Raw genomic sequence first — 19,907 nt, forward strand, 5'->3', positions numbered from 1 at the left:
TCAGATAGTGATTTATATGTTTTTTTTGTATTTTACATGTGTGTAGTTGCTGGAGTGGTTTGAATTGTATTCTTTTTGAATAAGACTGTTTATTCATATTTCTTTTAAGCAATTGACCCTGTATTTGTCACCTTAATACAGAGAGACCATTTTTATGTATTTTTCTTTCTTTTTACATAAAGCTTTCTTTTTAAGACCTGTTGGAGTTTTTCTTTAGTGGGGAACTCCAGGGAATTGAGTCTGTGCTCACCAGGGAATTGGTGGGAGGAAGAAGTCAGGGGAAAACCTGTGTGTGTTAGATTTACTAGCCTGACTTTGCATTCCTTCTGGGTGAGGGGGGAAGAGAGATTAACTCTCGGTACTTCTGTTTTCCAAGGCTGGAAACGGGGAGGGTGGAATCCCTCTGTTTAGATTCACGGAGTTTGCTTCCGTTTATCTCTCCAGGAACCCAGGGAGGGAATACCTGGAAGGGAGAAGGGAAGGGAAATGGTTTATTCCCCTTTGTTGTGAGACTCAAGGAATTTGGGTCTTGGGGTCCCCAGGGAAGGTTTTTGGGGGAACCAGAGTGCCCCAAAACACTCTAATTTTTTGGGTGGTGGCAGCTTTACCAGGTCCAAGCTGGTAACTAAGCTTGGAGGTTTTCATGCTAACCCCCATATTTTGGACGCTAAGGTCCAAATCTGGGACTAGGTTATGATAGGGCTTGATTCTGCCACTCTTATTCAGGTGGGATTTTCCTTACTGTCTGCGTAGTCTCATGAAATCAGTGGGACTTTTTAAGGAGGAAGGTTCTGGTCATTATGAGGCAGTGTTTCAGAGCTAGACTGTAGTTCTGTAATCGGATCTGTGCAGATGGACAACGATACATTTCACCAGACCCAAACAATGGCATGTCAGTGCTTCTTCACTGCTCAGGTGATTACCCAAACCAGACTGCTAATGTAGCTATAATTCAGCCATAATATAATTGAAGTTCTACTTATTGGCATGGAACAATTTATCATTTCCTTAATTTTAATAGTGGACATTTACTCCCCACCTCTGCTGTCAGAACTCAGTCTGAGAGTCATAACAAGGACACCCTTATCTTTTCAGCTGCATCTGAATCAGACAGTGAGGATGTTTGCAAAACATGGTCAGATGGAAATCCTGTTTCTCTTTCTGTGTCTGTCTGTTTACAAATGTTTAATACACCCTTAACTGTAGCAACAAGGAAAATCCTAGAGACTGGGCCTGATTTTTATCTTACAGCAGTCTCACCCCGGTGTAACACTATTGACTTCAATAAAACTCCCTCATATCACTTTCCTGAGAAAACTCCAGCAGGTCTAAAATACTGCAATAAATACATTTATTGCACCTAGCTTTCAGCAGCAGGGTCAACTTGATTTGACCATTTTACTGTTAAATATATAGGGCTTCTGTCCCTAGATCATTTAAAGTATGTCTACATATATGGCAATATGTAGAGTACAGACGCTGCCCAGCTAGCCCAGATATAAATAGCAGTGTAGATGGTGAAGCAGCACTTAGGCATGTAGAGTACTGACATGCCAGAATCTTAGGGTATGTACCCTACATGTACACCCAAGCAATGCCTCCCCCGTCTACACTGCTATTTTAAGCAGTGTAATGTCATGCTGCCTTCCCACTGCATCAGTGAAAAGCTCTGGCAGTAGGGAAAGACTCTGGCAGAGGGGAGGCAGCAGGGAAAGACTCAAGCAGTTTCCCACTGCAGTGACTTTCCCTGCTGTCTGCCCTCTGCCAAAACCTATCACTGCCCCATGTAGCTACACATCACAGTGTGGACACAGTCTGCTTTTCAATATGGCATGTAGCTACACATACATTACATTCTGCTACCAATGTAGCCAAGATCTTAGTTGAACTTTTATCCCACCCATCTCCATAATCCATATGCTTTAGGATTTTGGTTCACTGGCGGTTTGTAAATATAAATCAGAGACAGCAATTAAAGGAACAAAAGATTACCCCATCTCTTCCCAGAGAACAATAAAATTTATATGGACAGACAAAAATCAGGCATAGAATGTCATCAGGAGATCCAGAGGATTATGCTAATTTAAAACATCTTTGTTTTCAGAAAGGGTTAATGACAGCATTTTTATTGACACGATTAGGCATTTGTGGACTTCACAATTACCAGATCACTTGTGTACCTGGATACTGGTACTGCGATGCCATGGCTACTTTATAAATATTTAGAATGTGCTAGAAATACCCTAAGACTGAGTTGATCTCTCAGACAGTTCCTTGCTTTTTTTGTTAAATAAAGCCTTGTGATGGGGTATGCAAACCCCAGACTTGAGAGCAATGGGTTAAGGAACAGCTTTGGGCATAGCTCCGGGGCAGGCAGGCAGTGGAAGGGAGCACATGGATACTCTGAGCGGAAAGTATTGCCCAGGTGCTCATTGCCTGAGATGTGACAATGCAGACCTGAGCTAGGCAGTTGACTGAGTGTGCAGGTCAGAGACTTGACTGAAGATTCTGTGATTTGCTCTGTGAAGCTAAAGGAGACTGTGATAGGAAGTGGTCTGGGAGGGAGGCAGCTGGTTATCACCCCAATGTACAGAGTGAAGCTGCCCCACCATTGGGTCCTGGACCAGAGCCCATGGAGAGTATGAGCCCAGGCTCACCTACCCACTCCGAGAGGACCGTATGACAATAGGAGCTTCACCATGGGTGAGCTCCCAACTGGAAAATACGTCCACTATTCCAGGGCCCAGACCCCAAAGTCCCTGCTGTGTTAAAGGGGAGGACTGGAAACCCTTGGAGTGGGAGCACTGAAGGGCAGTATTGTGTTTTCAGTGGTCAGACAACCAGCCAATCCCCACCTGACCACTAGGTGTTGGTGTTGGTGGGTGTTCACCTTCTGCAAGGCTGAAGACACTTATGTAGTGGGAGCATTTTAGAGAACCTGAGTGCTGTAAACAACATCTGTTTGTGCAGAGATTTAAGATGGACCACACAGAAGTGGTTATGATTTTAAACACGGAGGGCTAAGCCCTGAGCAGCTGTAAATTCTCCTAGCTGCATTGACTTCAATGAAAATAGGCCAATTTACACCAGCTGAAAATCTGGTTCAGTGTCCCTTGCTTTCCTTTTTTGAATTTGTCCATGGATGTATCCATTTGTATGAGCACTGAGAGTCAGGCTCTGAGCAAGTTTCCCCACACAACCAGTTCACATTCGCCTTAACTTGCCACAACCCTACTATTCCAGCCTTGGATTTCTCCTGATCAGATATTGCCAAACTGTGTTGTTTCTGTTTGTTTGGAGCTTTGTTACATGGACTAACAAACGATTAGGCTGAGACCCGCAAATTCATTGCCACTAGTATCCTACCGGCCAGAGGACACTATTTTATAAATCCAATAAGAACTAACAACCTCAACACTCTCCACCCTCCTTCCCCCCACACCCCATCTCCCGCAACCCCATTCCCAGCCCAGGGAGGTGGGAGGGTTTGGGTTTTTATTACAATGTTTGACAAGCATGTGAGAAATTGTCTTAAGATACAAAGCATATAAAAAAGGGCCTAAGAGGGTTTGTGGCAGGGAGTCAGATGTATTCTATTCTGGCCTTGTCACTGACTAACTTGGGCAAGTCTTGTGGGTCTATGTTTTCCAAAGTAAGGAATGATTCTGGGTGACCAGCTGGAAACAGCTTGAAGAGTCCCCACCGTCAGAAAATCGGGCACCTTTAAAATATCTCAAGTAGAACACCCGAAACCACTCATCACTTTTGAAAATTTAGACTGTAACCTCACTCTGCCTCAGTTTCCAGCTACAAAATAGAGATATCAATAACTAGCATATATCAAGTTGATTAATGTTTTAAAGTGCTTTGAAATTCTCAGATGAAAAACACTATAGAAAACCAGAGTATTTTAGGTTACATTACCATATACATTTTAATCATTAATTAATGATAAGTTTTAAAGCATTATTGTAAATCTACTAGACAAGAGTCATATACTATTAAAATAAATATACAGCCACAGTCATCTTATAGGACAGTTCCACTATCTGAGACATCTGTGTTACTGAAGTGCCTTGTTGCTTCCGTATTACGATCTCTCCTGTGTCCTAATGTATTTAAATAAACTTTGATTTTCCTTTTAAGATTGAGGTATGACTGAATTACACGTAGTACTGCTGGAACAGATTGTTAATTATATATGAAGGGTCAGGAGGAATTGATATACACAGAAGGATTAAAGGTGAATTATAAAGCAAAGAAGGAAAAAAATGTTCTTCTTACTGAGCCTTTCTGACAGCCTCAAAGATATTTTGAAGTTTCTGCTTCATATTTACATTGATTTTGATTCCCTCTTTTACTAGAAGAATTTTCTAAATTGTTTGGAGGACATGAATTGGTGATATTGCTAGACGCTGAAACGTGATATGTGGCTGTCCTAACCCCCGGCTCCCAAACTACATTGTCTAATTTTACATATATAATGGGGAGAGAGAGGGATAATTTCACCAAAATACGATGATGGTTTTTTGGCTTAAGGGCAAGACAACCTTTTTTCAACATTGTAGGTGAAATTCACCCAATGACGAAAGAGGCCATCAAATCCCCTATAGTGCATTGCAGTGAGCAGAGTAGCAAGATGGAGGATTCCATGCTGACTCCATGTATACTGGAATAGAAGGAAGTATTGAGATGGGCACTGCATCTGTGCTTACATCCACTGGCCAAAACCAATGGAGGGTGGATGCAGAAGAATGGCTCTCCACCCCCTCTGTCCCATTCCAGTCCAGGATCTGGAATATTGGAGCTGACCTGTAAGTTGTAGGGGTGTAGTCCATCCTTTTGACTCTCTTATTGTTCTGCACATTTTATTTGGGCATTGTGTAGGGAGAGGGGTTGTAAATTTCACCTTGTGTGAATAAAAGACTGAGCTTAATAAAGGAAAAGTGGGGAAATAAATTTCCAGCATACAGTAGTTCAATTTATTTAGACTGAAACAGACTCATGTGCTTGTATTTAATGCAGCAGAGGCCAGAGAGGCCAGGCCAGAAATTGGTATTGGCAAATGTATCAAGAAAAATACATGATGAAATACAGAGTCGTAATGTTTAAGGTTCATAATAGTAACCAAGGGACCCAGTCTTTCAAGGTGCTGAGAGTTGATCAGTGATGTCAGTGGAAATTGACGATGGTCAGAGATTTGCAGAATCAGGCAAAAAATACTGTCACAACGTCATGCTGTATCACTAGTAGTGTATCTGAGTCTGGTCATTTAGAATTCTAAAGTCCATAATACTTTGAGTATGCATGATTCTGTGTTGACATGTGGATTTTATTTTGCTTATGTTTTTAGCATTGGAAAAACTATCCATCCATACTTTCATAAAACAGGATATCTTCTGGACAAGTACATACTTGTCATCAAACTTAAGTTTTATACATTTACATCGGTGAAGTTATTCTGAATTTACAGTGGGGCAAGAGAAAGCAGTTTATGGTCCTTGTATAGTAAAATACTCCTAAATAAAAGTATAATAGTGTTTACCTGCTTCTGTTAAACAGGGGGCCTTACTGTCACTCCTTGACACCCCATGCAATCCAGAACAAACATGTCATTGGTTGTGTCAGTTATTATGGCTTCAGTGTTAGATGTATATGTAAGTGACTCATTAGCAATCGAAGGAAAATGTGCAGTCATTGGCTTGTGTTTTTACAGTCTTCTTGCCTAGTAGACGAATGAATCTAAAGATTTTTCTGAGTGACTTTGACTGGTCTGTTTCAACACATGCTGAAGCAACAAAAAACAAACATAAATCATTTGGGTTATAAAATTTCAACAGTTTGCAGATTTCCAACCCCCCAGTGTTCTCAAAAGTTTATGTTGAGAATGCTCTGAACAAAAATACTCCTTTGTTGGCTTCAAAAATGAGGGGGAAGGGAGGAGATAAACAAAAAAAATCCATATGTCATAATGAGTAAGTTCAAAATGCTGTATATCATACGCCTGGGTTGATTCAGGCAACTGCATACTCTGTTATAGGAAGCAAGAAAATAAAAATATCAAATATACTAAATTAGCTTTTAGTTATTCAGAGAGTCAGTCAGCAGGAATTGTACTAGGTGTCCTTGATTCCCTGCTGCTAGCCCAGAGGAGTGCAATTTTCACCCAGTGCAACTGAGTCCAAAAAAGGGCCTGATTTCTGAGGAACGTCGGGCATAGAGCTGAACAAATAGTTGATTTTTTTGGTGGCTGAACTGAAAAAAAAAACCCGCAACATTTGTTCAGGTCAAACAACACATGTAGAATATTGATTCAAACTGACATTTTCAAAATGGAATGTCGATTCAAAAAATGTCACTTCCAAAATTATTTTAATCTGAAATTATTCACCAAATTTGATCTGAATTTGTGAATGGTTCTGAACCCCAAAAATGTGCTTTTCAGTGGATTTACTATTCACCGGAAAAGTGTTGCCTTGCTCTAGTCAGATGGTAGGTGGCTGCCTTCCGTCTCAGGGTTCCACCATGGGAGGGTAGCTGTAATTTGTGGTGAAGGTTTTATAGAAGCTCTGTCATTGGCTTCCTGGGAAATGTACTGGACTAGTGTATCCGCCAAGTCATCCTACTATACCATCACCCCAAACAACAACATCCACATTGGGGACTCCATTGTCATCATTAAAGTATCTTGCCATGCCCCCTCCTTCATTAAACTGCTCTTTTTCTTTAAAAGACTGAATTTGAAATAGTTTTCCTTATGAAGATGTGATTTTGCTTCCTTTTTGACAGGACTCTTCTTGCAGCCTATCTTACTGCAGGCATTAGAATCCTCCATAAAGCCCCTGAAACTCTGCTGACTCATTGTGGCAGATTCAGCTTACTAACTCATCCAGGATGTAAGGGATCCGATCTTTTGAGAGACGGTACCAAGGTGCTAGGACAGAGGCAGTTCTTGAGGGACACAGTAGGGACAACTAAGCTGACGGAGGAAGCATTATTTCATTGTTTTTGCATAAGCTAAGCCCCAGGAACAGCATAAGTTTGGACACTAACTTCGTGTTCATGTGATCTGTTGAAAATGTAGTGGGTACTCATTTCACATGTCCATTGTGCAGGAAAAACAGCTTTTTCGGGTAAGATTTCTCTTTAGTATTGGATTGCTGGTATGTAAAGAAAAAACAGAAAACAGTGCATTGAATTGGCAGATAAACACGAGAAAAGTAAAGTAAATCAAACACTGAGGGTGTACCAGTGTTCCACTAGCCTTTAATGCTATGAGTATGGTTCCAGTCTGCTTTGGTAAGACACTGAAAGTTGTGAGTCTGACTTCTAGAAATGTGACCTGTGAGAGCTGAGGTTGCTCAGTACTTAGGAAAAATCAGGTTCCAAGCATCTGTGAGGAGGGGTTCCCCTAAAATTATGCAAGGCAGCAGATGGCCCACTCCTGCAATCCTGAATGTTAATGTGGAATTTAACCTGCATAAGATTTGAAGGGTTAAGCTTAGTAGAGGTATATTTGCACCAAAGTATTTTTCTCTCTGAAAGTCCTTGTTTTTGTCACCAAAATGTGTCTTGTTTAATTTCAGTATGAAATGTAGTTGTAGCCATGTCCGTCCCAAGATATTAGATAGAAAAGGTGAGTGAGAGAATATCTTTTAATGGGGTAACTTCTGTCGTGGGAGAGACAAGCTTTTGAGCCACACAAAGCTCTTCTTCAGGTCTGGGGAAAGTACTCACAGCATCACAGCTGTGACTGTGTACCTTTCCCAGACCTGACGAAGAGCTGTGTGTGGCTCAAAAGCTTGTCTCACCAACAGAAGTTGGTCCAATAAAAGATATTACCTCACCTTCGCTGTCTGGTTTGTTTACCTGTCGCTCCGCAGTTCGCTTCCCACAGCCCGCATTGGCCTGGAGCGCAACCTGCAGCCACTGGGAGCCACGATCGGCCGAACCTGCAGATGCGGCAGGTAAACAAATTGGCCCGGCCCGCCAGGGGCTTTCCCTGAACAAGCGGCGGACCGGCTTTGAGAACCACTGTTTTAAAGGAATGTTACAACTTTGCGTATAAAATACAACTAAGTTTCATAGATTTTTCGCAGGATAATAGGAAGAGAGAATATTAACAAAGCGGGACTCATGAAATACTCGCTGTCATCTTTAGAGCTTGAACGAAACACATTGTGTCTTTATGGTATACATCATCCCGATAGAGCTAGTATTTATGTGGATAGACTCCAGTATAATTGGGCAGAACTTGCAGGGATAAATTCCTGTGCCATGTTCAGCAGTTCCAGGTTCTAGGAACTTGGGTGAACCATTCCTTCCATTTCTGCACCTCTTGAGTTTCTAAGTTTTAGGTTTGAATTAACCCAAGAACTAGAAGTGAAATTTAGCTGACTGACTTATCCATGGTTTTGACATGAAGCAGTTAATCAGTGTAGGAGTACACAGGCTCCCTCAAAAGCTTAGTAAATCTTAGTAAACCTGGAATGTGTTTTGAGTTTGTGAGAAAACATGAAATGACGTGCCTTACAGTTTTGGGCTGTATTGTGCAGAATGTACAATAAATCAATGGTTATAAGAAATTGGGTCACACAAACCTATTGGTGTGAGGCTTATTACTATATGCCCCCTCATTAGCTTCACCTCTGGATAATCAGGAAGACAAAAAATGGTTCATAGCATACCTAAGAAGGAGGTATAGGGACCCAGAAAAATTAGCATGTGGAACATGTAGTACTCCAATGTGCCTAGATGTCAGGGAGTCTATGGGAAGGGGCCCACAGTCAGTGTGATCACCAAGTGATACCCCAAATATCAGAGAGAGAGCCAAGCCTACATCTGTCAAACTAAGACTGTAAGACCTCAACCGCAAAAAGAGGGGTGGACTTGAAGGAGGACTGAGGGCCAGTGATAGCCTTGGCATTCCCCTTGTTAGAATTCCCCCTGAGGGCTTATTTAGGAATGAATTTTTCCTGGCTTTCCACAACCAATACTTTGTACCTATGGTATTTGCACCCCTTTCTTTTTCTTCTGGCCCTTGTAAAGGCTACTTCTTTATTGAGATGTGTGTGTGAATGTTTAGAGCCCACCAAGGCCTAGAACCAAAATGGCATAGTATTTGGAATGCCTACAGTGTTTGCCTCAAGCACTGGGGCACACAACACAATAGCAAATATCTGGATGGTTTTAGTGTACCATGACACCCTCAAGGATACCATACCAGGAAAAGGGGGCAGGGCTTACTGCTAAACTGCAAAATTAGAAGAAACAAGGAATGTAACAAATGAATATAAAAAAAAATTAACCATGCTATGTATGTATAACCTTCCTGCCAACAGAGATTTCTGATGATTATACAGTAGTTCTGTCACCACAAATTGAAGTTAAATATGTGTACCAGACTAAACTATAATGCAGGCTCAGAGGTTGTGAGTTTGATCAACTGCCAGGGTTTTATAAAGATGATCAGATTTACAAACTGAATTGATTTGCTGCCCACTTACTATTGTATTCAAAAATATGACCACAAGATATAATTACTGCAAAAACCAACAACAGCATGTGCATTAGAGCCTATTGGTGTGTGCATCTAGTGCACTGTAAAACACTCATGAAATTAATGTGACCATATGTCCCGTTTTGACCAGGACAGTCCCTTTTTTAAGCCCTGTCCTGACTGTCCCGAATTTTTTTGGCAATGGTGAGCATTTGTCCTGCTTTCTCTTGCCAACTGACTCGGGCTAGCCCCATGCGGTTGGAGGGGAGGGCTAGCCCCACATGGTATCCCGTTTTCCCTTTGGGAAACATGGTCACCCTACATGAAATGCAACAATCACTGACTAATCCACACCTTGCTATGTCTTAGGAATGAGCGTATATGGCTCACTGATTTTATATTTCTTGTACTTTAAAAAAAAAACTTAAAAAATAATTGTGGGTCTATTTATGTAATGCATCCTTCTGCTCTAAAAATAGGTCCTTGCAAAGTCAAAGGATGGCAAATGCCTTTTCCCTTACACTTCTTAATTTTTTTCCTAACAAATTTCCCTCTTTTAAAAAAAAAATAAGCTCCTTGATATATTTGATCTCCTTGTATCTACCCCTACTTCCCAGAAACCCGGTTGCCCTACCACTTTGCTACCCTATAAACACATAACAGAGTGTACATATTTAAAAAATAATTACTGAACAAAACACTCCACTGCACATATGATTCTCCCCCTGGGAAGGAGATAAGAGAGAAAAGAACAACATATGACAAGTACCAGTCATGTTGCTTAATACACAGCTTGGGGGTGGTTAGAATCTATGGTGATGGGGTTGGTATAAGAACTTTTATGGAATAGACTTTTTGATCTAATTTTCTAGTTTAAAACTTAAATAAGGAATGTTGGGCCAGTCCCAATTTAGTTTTTCCAGTAGAAAGCGGCTGGTGGCCTCCAAACCACTGCTCAAAGGGCAGCTTGGCATTTTGTGGGGAAGGAACAGTTTGAAACTATCCTTTTTTCCCCTTCAGGCCCTCCTTCTATGGTCCCTCTGCACAGTATTGCCAATCCGCAAGGTTCAAAAACTCATTAATCAGGCCTCAAAAATCCCAAGATTGGTTTATAAATCATGAGATTTCTGTAAATATAATACTTTTTCAGTTATTTTCATTTCTTTTCTGCTGTATGAGCCATTTGGATGCAGTTGGGTCACTTTTCTCCACATCCTTGATGCTAGCAACTTTTTAAAAAACAAATGAAACCTGAGATTTTTCATCTAACCACTTGTCTCCAGGAGTTGGGGCTTCAGGTAAAACACTAAATATTGCAAGACTCATGATAAAATCGCAGGAGTTGCAACACTACTGTATCTCTTTATTTCCAGCATTCCATTTGCCCCAGATATCTTTGCCCTATTGCTGTGAAATAATACCTATGTAGCTGGCTATGTCTGCTGAGTATCCTTTTCTCACAGTACAGTTGTCTAAACTTCACTACAGAAGGCCACTCAAGAAGGCTTGAGAGCAGCCCTCTTCATTCAAGTTCTTTTAGATGACGCCTAAAATTAATCTGTGCAAATTAACAGTCAGACAGTGTTTGACGCTTTACGGATGAAAACAGGTTCTTCAGCAGCAGTATAAAAGGATAAGATCACTGGAATACAGCATGAGCCTTGTTACAGTCAGCTCTAATTTAAGCACAATTGTGAAATTCTCAGAAGGTGTAGGAATTTGTAGGAAACTCCTGCAAACTGGTCAAAGAGTAGCATTATTAGAAGCGAGAAGGCAGTTGCACACAATGTCCTTTTCGAGTGGACGGAGGGTGTCAATAGCCAATCAAACCAGAGCAGCTCTCCTACTCATTAATTCTCTCCCTCCTCCCACCATTTCCTATTCATTAACTACCCTCCCTCTTTCCTCCCCCATTTCCCTTCTCTGCTATAAGTATGTTACTCAGATTCAATCATTGTCTTGCAGGAGGGGGGAGAATGGGTGTTGAAAGAAACAGGGTAGAATTGGATCCTCACATAACCACACCACTCTCCCAACCTACCTCTCTTGCTAAAACAAATCCTTACCTCTAATAAGCAATTTACACTTGCTCAGTAAAATAAACATGTCAGCTTAAGGAAGGTACTTTGCCCTCCAGTCAGGCTTTACCTCAACACTGTTTATTCTGTAAATAAGCCTTGTTTTCTCTGAAGGGGATATCTCACCTAATTATACCATACCCTAAATCCTTCAGACTGGAGCCAGCACCATGTTCCAACAGTTTCTTAGCAGAATCAGAGTCTCAAACTAGGTAGTGCTTCCCTTGACATTTACCTTCAGTTTCACATGATTCCAAAGAGTTTCCACCAAAAAATTGTCCTCCTCTATGCTTACCTGAGAGGGTACAGAGGGAGCCTTCTGGCAATGGAGTACTCTATGCTTACTGTATTTTGAACTTTCACTTTCAAAAATTATGATGGAGAAAGTAAAAAACCAGTTGCATCATTTAGGACAAATGGACCTGACTCTCAGTCTGACGGATTACAGTCAACGCTTCAGGAATTTTTTCCACCTTTAGTTGTCCACTGTGCTTTCATTGGGTCAGCTCCCCTCTTTAATTGCTTTTTGCTGGAAACATTGCACTGGACCACAAGTGAAGTGAAACGGGTTCTAAACATTCCCAACAGCTGCCTTTTGTTGCTGGTATGGAAACAGCTGTAAGGGTCATATAATCACACTTCTGTTAATAGTTAGCTATATACCATATGTGCCTACTTTTGGCAGCAGGGGACACACAGGCGGCTCCTGTGGAGGTGTAAATGCTAACTGGGACCACTGTCATTCTGTGCCCCATTTGACAGACTAAGCACTTGTTCTATCCCATGAGAGTTGACTGAACAGATATTCATTGCTGCTTTTATTACAGCAAGGCATATGTATCATTCGTGTGCAAAAGGGATTGGTGTGCTTTTCCCTGGAGTGGAAGGAATGGTTTCTTGCTTTTGATGGGTTTTTTTTTGGTGCTGTACAATTTTACTAGGATGTCAATCAATTCAAAGCACCTTATGCTTAGAGTGTTCACATTTAAGTTTTATTTTTTCTTTTGGACTGATAAGCAGCTTCTTTTTTAAAATAAAAATTTCCCATTGTGAAATCAGTCATACATTTTTCCCTCCAAAAGCAAGGTTCTAAAGCTGGAATGGTGGGAGGTTACGTATTAAAGAGTAGAGATGCAGCAGATTATCATCATACACCATAACACAAGACATATACACAAAGTAACTCAGATTTTTATAACTAGATTGTTCTGACATGCATGAACGTCATTACCAGTTTGCAGGGATAGTTATTAAAATTACAGTCTTTCACATCTAGGTCACTGATTAAAGTCAGACCCAGGTTAGTGGTGAACAAACATTTTTACTGCCATTTATTGTCTGGTAATGTAAAATGACTTGGTCTTAAGTGTACTTTACAAAGGTAGATAAACTTTATGATCCCCATTTTACAGGAAGGAAAGTGGCACAAAGAAAGGAAATGATCTGGCCAAGGTCACACAGCAAATCAATTACTAAAACTCAGGTTTCCTGTCTCCCAGGCCATTCTAACCATAATGCCCAGTGGACTTCAGCATGATATACACACTCATGTTTGTCTCTGTCCTCTGGTCCATCTAAGACCACCAGCATTTTCACAGTACAGAGGAGTTACCAGATTAAAAAGCAAACTATTTAACATACACTAAAATAGTATTACTTTTTCATAAGGGCATGTGCGTTTTACCACAGCATCAGTGTCCTTTCCATTTATTGTCAAATACCATTTCATTTTATTTATAATCTAGTTGGCTGAAAGAACCATGTATTGCTGCCACATTATTGCATCTGTTTAAACTAGATATGGGAATCCTGAGCAATTTGTAGAAAACTGGGATATAGACTGTCTCAGGGGCTCAAATCATAATATTAGTCTTGGTCTACACTTAAAAGTTATATTGGTTTAGCTACGTGGTCAAGGGTGCGGGGAAAAAATCACTCCTGATCGACATAGCTATGCCGACCAAACCCCCAGTTCAGATGCAGTTATGTCAGTGGAAGAATGCATCTCTTGCTAATGTCCTTCAGGGAGGTAGTGTTACTACACAACAGAACTTCTGTTGGCTGCATCTACGCTAGGGGGTTATCATGGTGAGTCACAGCAGATCTTCAACTGATAACAGTGGGAGGCTTATTCAAAGATCAAGGGGAAGAATGTCTGCCTTATATAATAACTTAACATTTAGTTCTTGAAGTTAATACTGCATTCAGCATCTCAGTGGGACAAAGAGATTCAGGGCACTTTTAGGACCTCTGCTATTTTTGTTGTTTGCCATTTGCACATATACTTGCCTGATTTAGCACAGAATTGCAGTAATTGTGCACATGAATTATTTGGAAATCTGGCTGTTAAAGTGCCATTGTTATGCCTAAAAGTTCACATTTTACTAAGATGAATGGGACTGTTAACATCTCTTAAAGCTGTTGTTTCAGTCTGTCTGCAGACTCAGGAAGATAGCTCTGTGTTAGTTTTGCATCAGTGACACTCAGTTCATGTTTGGAAAGTTTTCACTGCAACCATAGGAGCTAAAACCACAACTGTTTCTCAATAAAAGTTTGCTTTCTGTGTGGGGGACCTTAATCTGTTATGATGAGTGGTATGACAGGATTCATCACTGTGGCACCTCCTGCTGGCTGTCTTGGAAATTAGCTCCGCATATTAGTGCACCCTCTTCAGGTGGTGCCTCGCCGCCATCACTCCTGCTCTAGGACCCACATCTCTCCAAGGATCAGGGCGTCCTCTTTAGCAACGCAGCCCTCTGGCCATGGCACACAAACTGTGCTCTCCCCTTCAGGGGACCTGCAGTCTGCTGTTCAGTCACTTCCTTTAGTAGCAACTGAAGCAAATTGTCTGCCCACTTCCTCATGGCCCCAGCATCCTCTTTGCCCTTGCCTCAGACTCTCAGCCTGCAAACCCTAGTAGCCAGCTAGGAGCTATCTCTCGCTCCCCCAGTCCCTGCTCGCACCTCTCTGTCCAGGGTGCTGGCAGTTCTCTCAGCCCTCCAGAAACACAGTCCTTCCTCCCCAGGCTCTCAGCCCTGCAGATCCCTTTTTATATGGGCCTGCTTGGCCCTGATTGGCTGTTCCCTTCAGCCCTTCTCTGATTGGTTGCCTCCTGTGCAGCCTCCGTAGGGCTTTATTAACCTCTAAAAGCCCAGTTTGGGGCAGGCACCCCATCACAGTGGGCAGATGAACATGTTAAGGAGGCCAAATTCAGTACAAGATATTTGACATATATATATAAGCTCCTACATTGGTATGTTCTGAGTTACACATCGTTTACTGTGTTATTTGTATCCTAGGTTCAAGTTCAGTGGTCGTATCCTTGGCCTTGCTCTCATTCATCAGTACCTTCTTGACGCTTTCTTCACGAGGCCATTCTATAAAGCACTACTGAGGCTGTAAGTATGTGAATGCAATCAGCAGAGATCCTTGATCCTGCCATGATCTCTGCAGAAACAAACCCTTGTGGAGCTCATTGCAGGACTGGGACCTTAGTTTTCAAGTTCTTCCACTGTTATTTCTTGGGTTGATGGGAGGGAGATTTAATCATTTCCTTCCCCCCCACCCCAGACTGTGCCCTTCTTTAATATTAACAATGTTGATTAAAGGGCTAAAAGGCATTGGAGTTAAGCACCCACTTTTGAAAATATTGGTCCACATTCTTAAATTTTAATATTAGGAAAATGCAGTCCGAACCTTTTAAATGGGGTATGGGTCACTGAAAAGCATGTTTAAGTAGACAGTCCACAGAGAAACAATTCTTTTCTCTAAATAAAATGAGTTATTTTGCAGGTCACTGGAAAAACTATAATTGCCCAAGCTCCATTATTTGGAATTTTTTCAGTGTAAGCATTTGTTAATTATGTTTAATCATAGAATATAGGGTTGGGAGGGACCTCAGGAGGTCATCCAGTCCAAGCCCCTGCTCAGTGCAGGACCAGTCCCCAGACAGATTTTTGCCTTAAATGGTCCCTTCAAGGACTGAACTCACAACCCTGGGTTTAGGAGGCCAATGTACAAACTACTGAGCTATGCCCCCTCCCAAACTGTTAATATCTTAAAAGCATTACAGGTTTCTTGTGGGTTTTGCTCAGCTGTCATACACAATGACAACCAAGCGATGCCCAGTAAGGTATTAGTTTTAATACTCATTGAAACATTTTGATGTTTTAATGGCTGGTCTATTGCTCTTTAATCAATTTTATGCAATAAGAAAAGCCACACAAAATATACCAAGATTCAGTTGTTTGAACTGATATATATCGACAGACTCAGAGGAATGTTTAGCTGAAATGGTTGGTTAAATCATGATTTGAGGACTTCAGTAACTCAGCCAGAGGTTAGGGGTCTATTACAGGAGTAGTGGAGGAGGTTCTGTGGCTGCAATATGAAGGAAGTCAGACTAGATTATCATGATGGTCCCTTCTGACCTTAAAGTCTGTGAGGATTAATCTGAATTTGCAGTGATGTCTCTTTTAATAAGCTTTTAAAATGCACGTCATTCCCTTTTACTGATATTTAATGTTCTGCAGTCCACGCACTTTGAGTTTGGTGTTTTAACAAAAGGTGTAGGTATAAAGTCAAAAGGGCATCAGCTTTTGTCAGAGCTTTGTCATAAGAAAACACTGTACATGCTCTGAGCAGTAAACCATGATCCTGGTACACATAAGGTTATATCTTCCTCGTGGTTTCTCTGTCTTGCTGTACAATTAGGCCATGTGATTTAAGTGACTTGGAGTACCTGGATGAGGAGTTTCATCAGAGCTTGCAGTGGATGAAGGATAACAACATCACTGATATCCTGGATCTCACTTTCACAGTGAATGAGGAGGTGTTTGGACAGGTGAGTATGGCTATGTGACAAACCATCACAGAGTTTGAAAAACAGATTTGGAACTGACATAGTCAAACACAACGAACATCATTCTGTTTGAACAGATTCACAGTAAATTCCTTTAACCTTTTCAATGCCATTTTCATCTCTTGCCTTTTGTTTCTTATAAGCCATCTATTTCAACGCACACAGTTATTCTCAGAGTCTACCGTGTACAATACCAGCCCTGGCTTCCCTACAGGCCTTGTCAGTCACACATTGATGAACAGAAGGAATTCTCTAAAGTGGAATATACCGCCTCTTTCTAGAGTGTAATTCAGACAGATTTGTTATTCAGTCAATGTGGACAGAGGATGTAATTTACATGTTGTTGTGACTGAAAGGATGGGGGGAACAACTAATAGGTGGTGTATGGTATGGCAACCCTCATCACTACTTTGCCTTGCACTTTCCTATTAGTTGCTATTCCTCCTATCCTCACTTCCTTCTGCACACTGGGCATGTAAATTACTCTTAGTTATGCACCCCCAGTAATTATGCTTCTGCCACTTATACTTGATTGTTTGTTTTGTTTTTGTGTGTGTTTGTTTGTTTAACCAACTTAGGCATGAGGCCAAATTTAGCTTTGAATTACACCAATATAAATTCAGAATAGCGCTGTTGATTTCAGTGGAGTTACTTTACATTTACACTTTTGTAAATGAGAGCATAATCTGAGTATTTTACACCACCATATATAACCCAATTGAATTTGGCCCAATGAGATAGTGGTGGGACATCAAAGAGGAGATGTAGGAAGAACAGTTGGAGATGGTAGACTGTACAAAAAGGGAAAGATGAAGATAGAGAGGTAGATTTGGCAGTCATCAGCATGGAGACAGTAGGTAACACTGTGAGCATGAATGAAGTTGCCTAGAAAAAAGCAGGAGAGAACAGAGCCCCAGGAGAAACCAGTGGGGAGTTAGGGGCAGGATTAAGAGCCACCAAAGGAGATGCTGAAGGCTAAAGAAGTGTCAAAGCTGAGGGAAAGGAGAAGGTTCAGGATGAGGGTTTGACTGGTAGTCTCAGAGGCAGCAGAGAGATCAAAGTAAAATATTTTCCCTGTGACTTTCCAGGGAAGTAGCAAGGGCATAAGCCAGGCTGGAGGAGATCAAGAATAGAGTTGGAGCAGAGAAAGTCTGGCAGCAGGAGTAAACAGTAGGGTCAGCAATAAGGATCTTGGAAGCAGAAGAGCCTGCAGAAGGGTATTTTCAAGGTTGAGGTTGAACTCTGTGGAAAGGAACTAGAGGGTAGAGACTAATGACAAGGGAAAGAGGGGGAGCGAGGAAGGACAAGAGTAAAAAATGGAATCCAGGGGACAAGATAAGGAATTACAAGGATTGGAGCCTCTTCAGAAGGGATAGGATTGTTCTACACAGCCCAACCCTCAACTGTTTTCTTGACTTTGAGCAAAATTTTGCATGACATGCAAATGATGATGCAGTGGTTGCTCTGGCAGAAATCGCAATTTAAAACTAATGCGTAAAGACGTAGACAGACAAACAAAGTTATGCAGATACACTGTACAGACAGATGAGTTACATGTATATTTATAGTAGTAGACAATGAAGGTAAGTGAAAATATCAATGGGAGTTGTGCTCAGTCATCTGAGAGCACAACTGGTGTGGCTCGCTACCTAGAATTATGCTCTTTGCAAAGAGAAGATGAATATCATTAAGTGGAATTTTGTTGCATGCTACAAATGAGATGGGTTTTAAAAGAAAAGATCAAGATATCTGATAGTACTAAAACAGATGAACAGCTTAGGGCCAGATTCTGATACCATTACTCACGTTGACTAGTACTTTACTTCACAGGCAGACCCATTGACTTCGCTGGGATTACTGGTGGAGTAAGGTGACTTTCATTTTGAATAAGAGCATCAGAATCTGGCCCTAATCTCCTTTTAGATTTTAAGGATTTGGGGGCAGGGACTGTCATTCTCGGAATGTTTGTATAGCATCAAGCACATTGAGGCCCCAATCAGGTTGGCCTCTAGGTGCTACCTCAATATAAATGTTACATGATAAATCCACGAGAAGACTCTCATTGACTTTAATGGGTTTTAGGATCAGGCCCAAAGCTGGTCATGGGAGGAAGCAAATGTTGAGGGCCTGATATTCAGTATTTAAGAATAACTTCTGTGTTAGCTAGATACCATTCAAGCAGACAAGTGGCAAACGATCTAGCAGAGAGTCCCAAGAATTTGGCTAGCAAAATTAGAAGATTGAAAATTGTGGACTGGTTGCCAAAAAACCTGTGTTTAAAAGAATATGGTCAAACAACAAAGATCTTGTGGACAAGAAAGTTTAGGAAATGGAAGAATGAAACCTGGAATTATGTATTACTCACAGATGAGTCCAAACTTTGAAGAGTTGTTGGATCATTTAAAGAGTGGGTGAATACTTTACCAAAGTGTAAATGACAGTGGCAGCTCTATTAATATTTGGGAGCTGCATCTCAAAGGATGGATAGGGCAAACAAAATCTAAAAGGAACATTTGTGTGCAGCCTGGGACTCAGCTCTACCCCGCCAAGACTGCGGTCTTTCTTGTGCCCTGCACCTGCAGGAACTGTGTGTCACTGTCCCTGTAGCAGCACACAAGTCCCTCTGCAGCTCTGCTGTCACAGCTCTGTTCACTCACTCCCAAGGGTTCTCTGCACATTCAGCAGCAGGGTGGCCTCCCCCTTGTCCAGGGGCTTGTCCTCCTCATTGCAGTTCAGCCCAGGGGTCTCTGCTCATCAGCTTAGATACATGAGGGACAAGGAAGGGAATCAGATAATACAGAGGATCAGATAATGAGGATTCGGATAAACGGAAGTATACTATATAGAAATAATAAGAAGCTGAAGAAATCAATCATCAGGAAGGCTGCATGTTTTGGGAAATCCTGCAAGAGATTTGAGACAATGGGGCTCAAGTACTTGCTTAAAGCTAGATGTGCATAACTGCTTTGCTGAACAGGGGCTTTCATGAATCTATCACAACTATGCACTATTTTCAGGGATGAAATTGAGCCCTGGGGCCAAAGTCTCAGCTGGTGTAAATGAGTACAGCTCCATTGGAGTCCATGTACACCAGCTGAGAATCTAGCCCATTATGTCTAACTTTACCCTGGTTACCCTTACTTGCTCTTACTGCTTCTCATTAAAGCTTGAGCTTGGATGAATCATCAAGTGTTTCCATAATTCATGATGCTACTGTAAGTCCCTGTCAATGGGCAGAATAATGAAGATCATATTATATATGCTTTGTATGCAATCTCTTGGACTAATAAACATATAAATCATGTATGCAGCCCATTCATTATCTATAGTAGACATTACTGCTATGGCAGCAGAAAACTGAAAAGGGCATAAGGAGGTTCCATCGCTTTCTGAATCATTTTTTTTTAGGGCTTGTCTACTCAAACATAAGGTTTGTGGCAAGCTGGGGTGTGAATCTACTTGCACTAGC

General features: G+C 41.3%; 1 protein-coding gene across 3 annotated transcripts in view; it reads left to right on the forward strand.

Moving 5' to 3' along the window:
- Nucleotides 1-19,907, forward strand: part of HECW1 (HECT, C2 and WW domain containing E3 ubiquitin protein ligase 1) — a 385,797-nt gene that overhangs the window by 345,179 nt on the left and 20,711 nt on the right. For all 3 annotated transcript variants that reach the window (XM_050937655.1, XM_050937656.1, XM_050937657.1), the window contains 2 exons: nucleotides 14,877-14,975; nucleotides 16,291-16,420. In XM_050937655.1, coding sequence (XP_050793612.1) covers nucleotides 14,877-14,975; nucleotides 16,291-16,420 — 229 coding nt within the window. The remainder of the gene's footprint in view (nucleotides 1-14,876; nucleotides 14,976-16,290; nucleotides 16,421-19,907) is intronic.

Source organism: Gopherus flavomarginatus, chromosome 2 (assembly GCF_025201925.1).
Source record: "Gopherus flavomarginatus isolate rGopFla2 chromosome 2, rGopFla2.mat.asm, whole genome shotgun sequence".
Lineage (NCBI taxonomy): Eukaryota > Metazoa > Chordata > Testudines > Testudinidae > Gopherus > Gopherus flavomarginatus.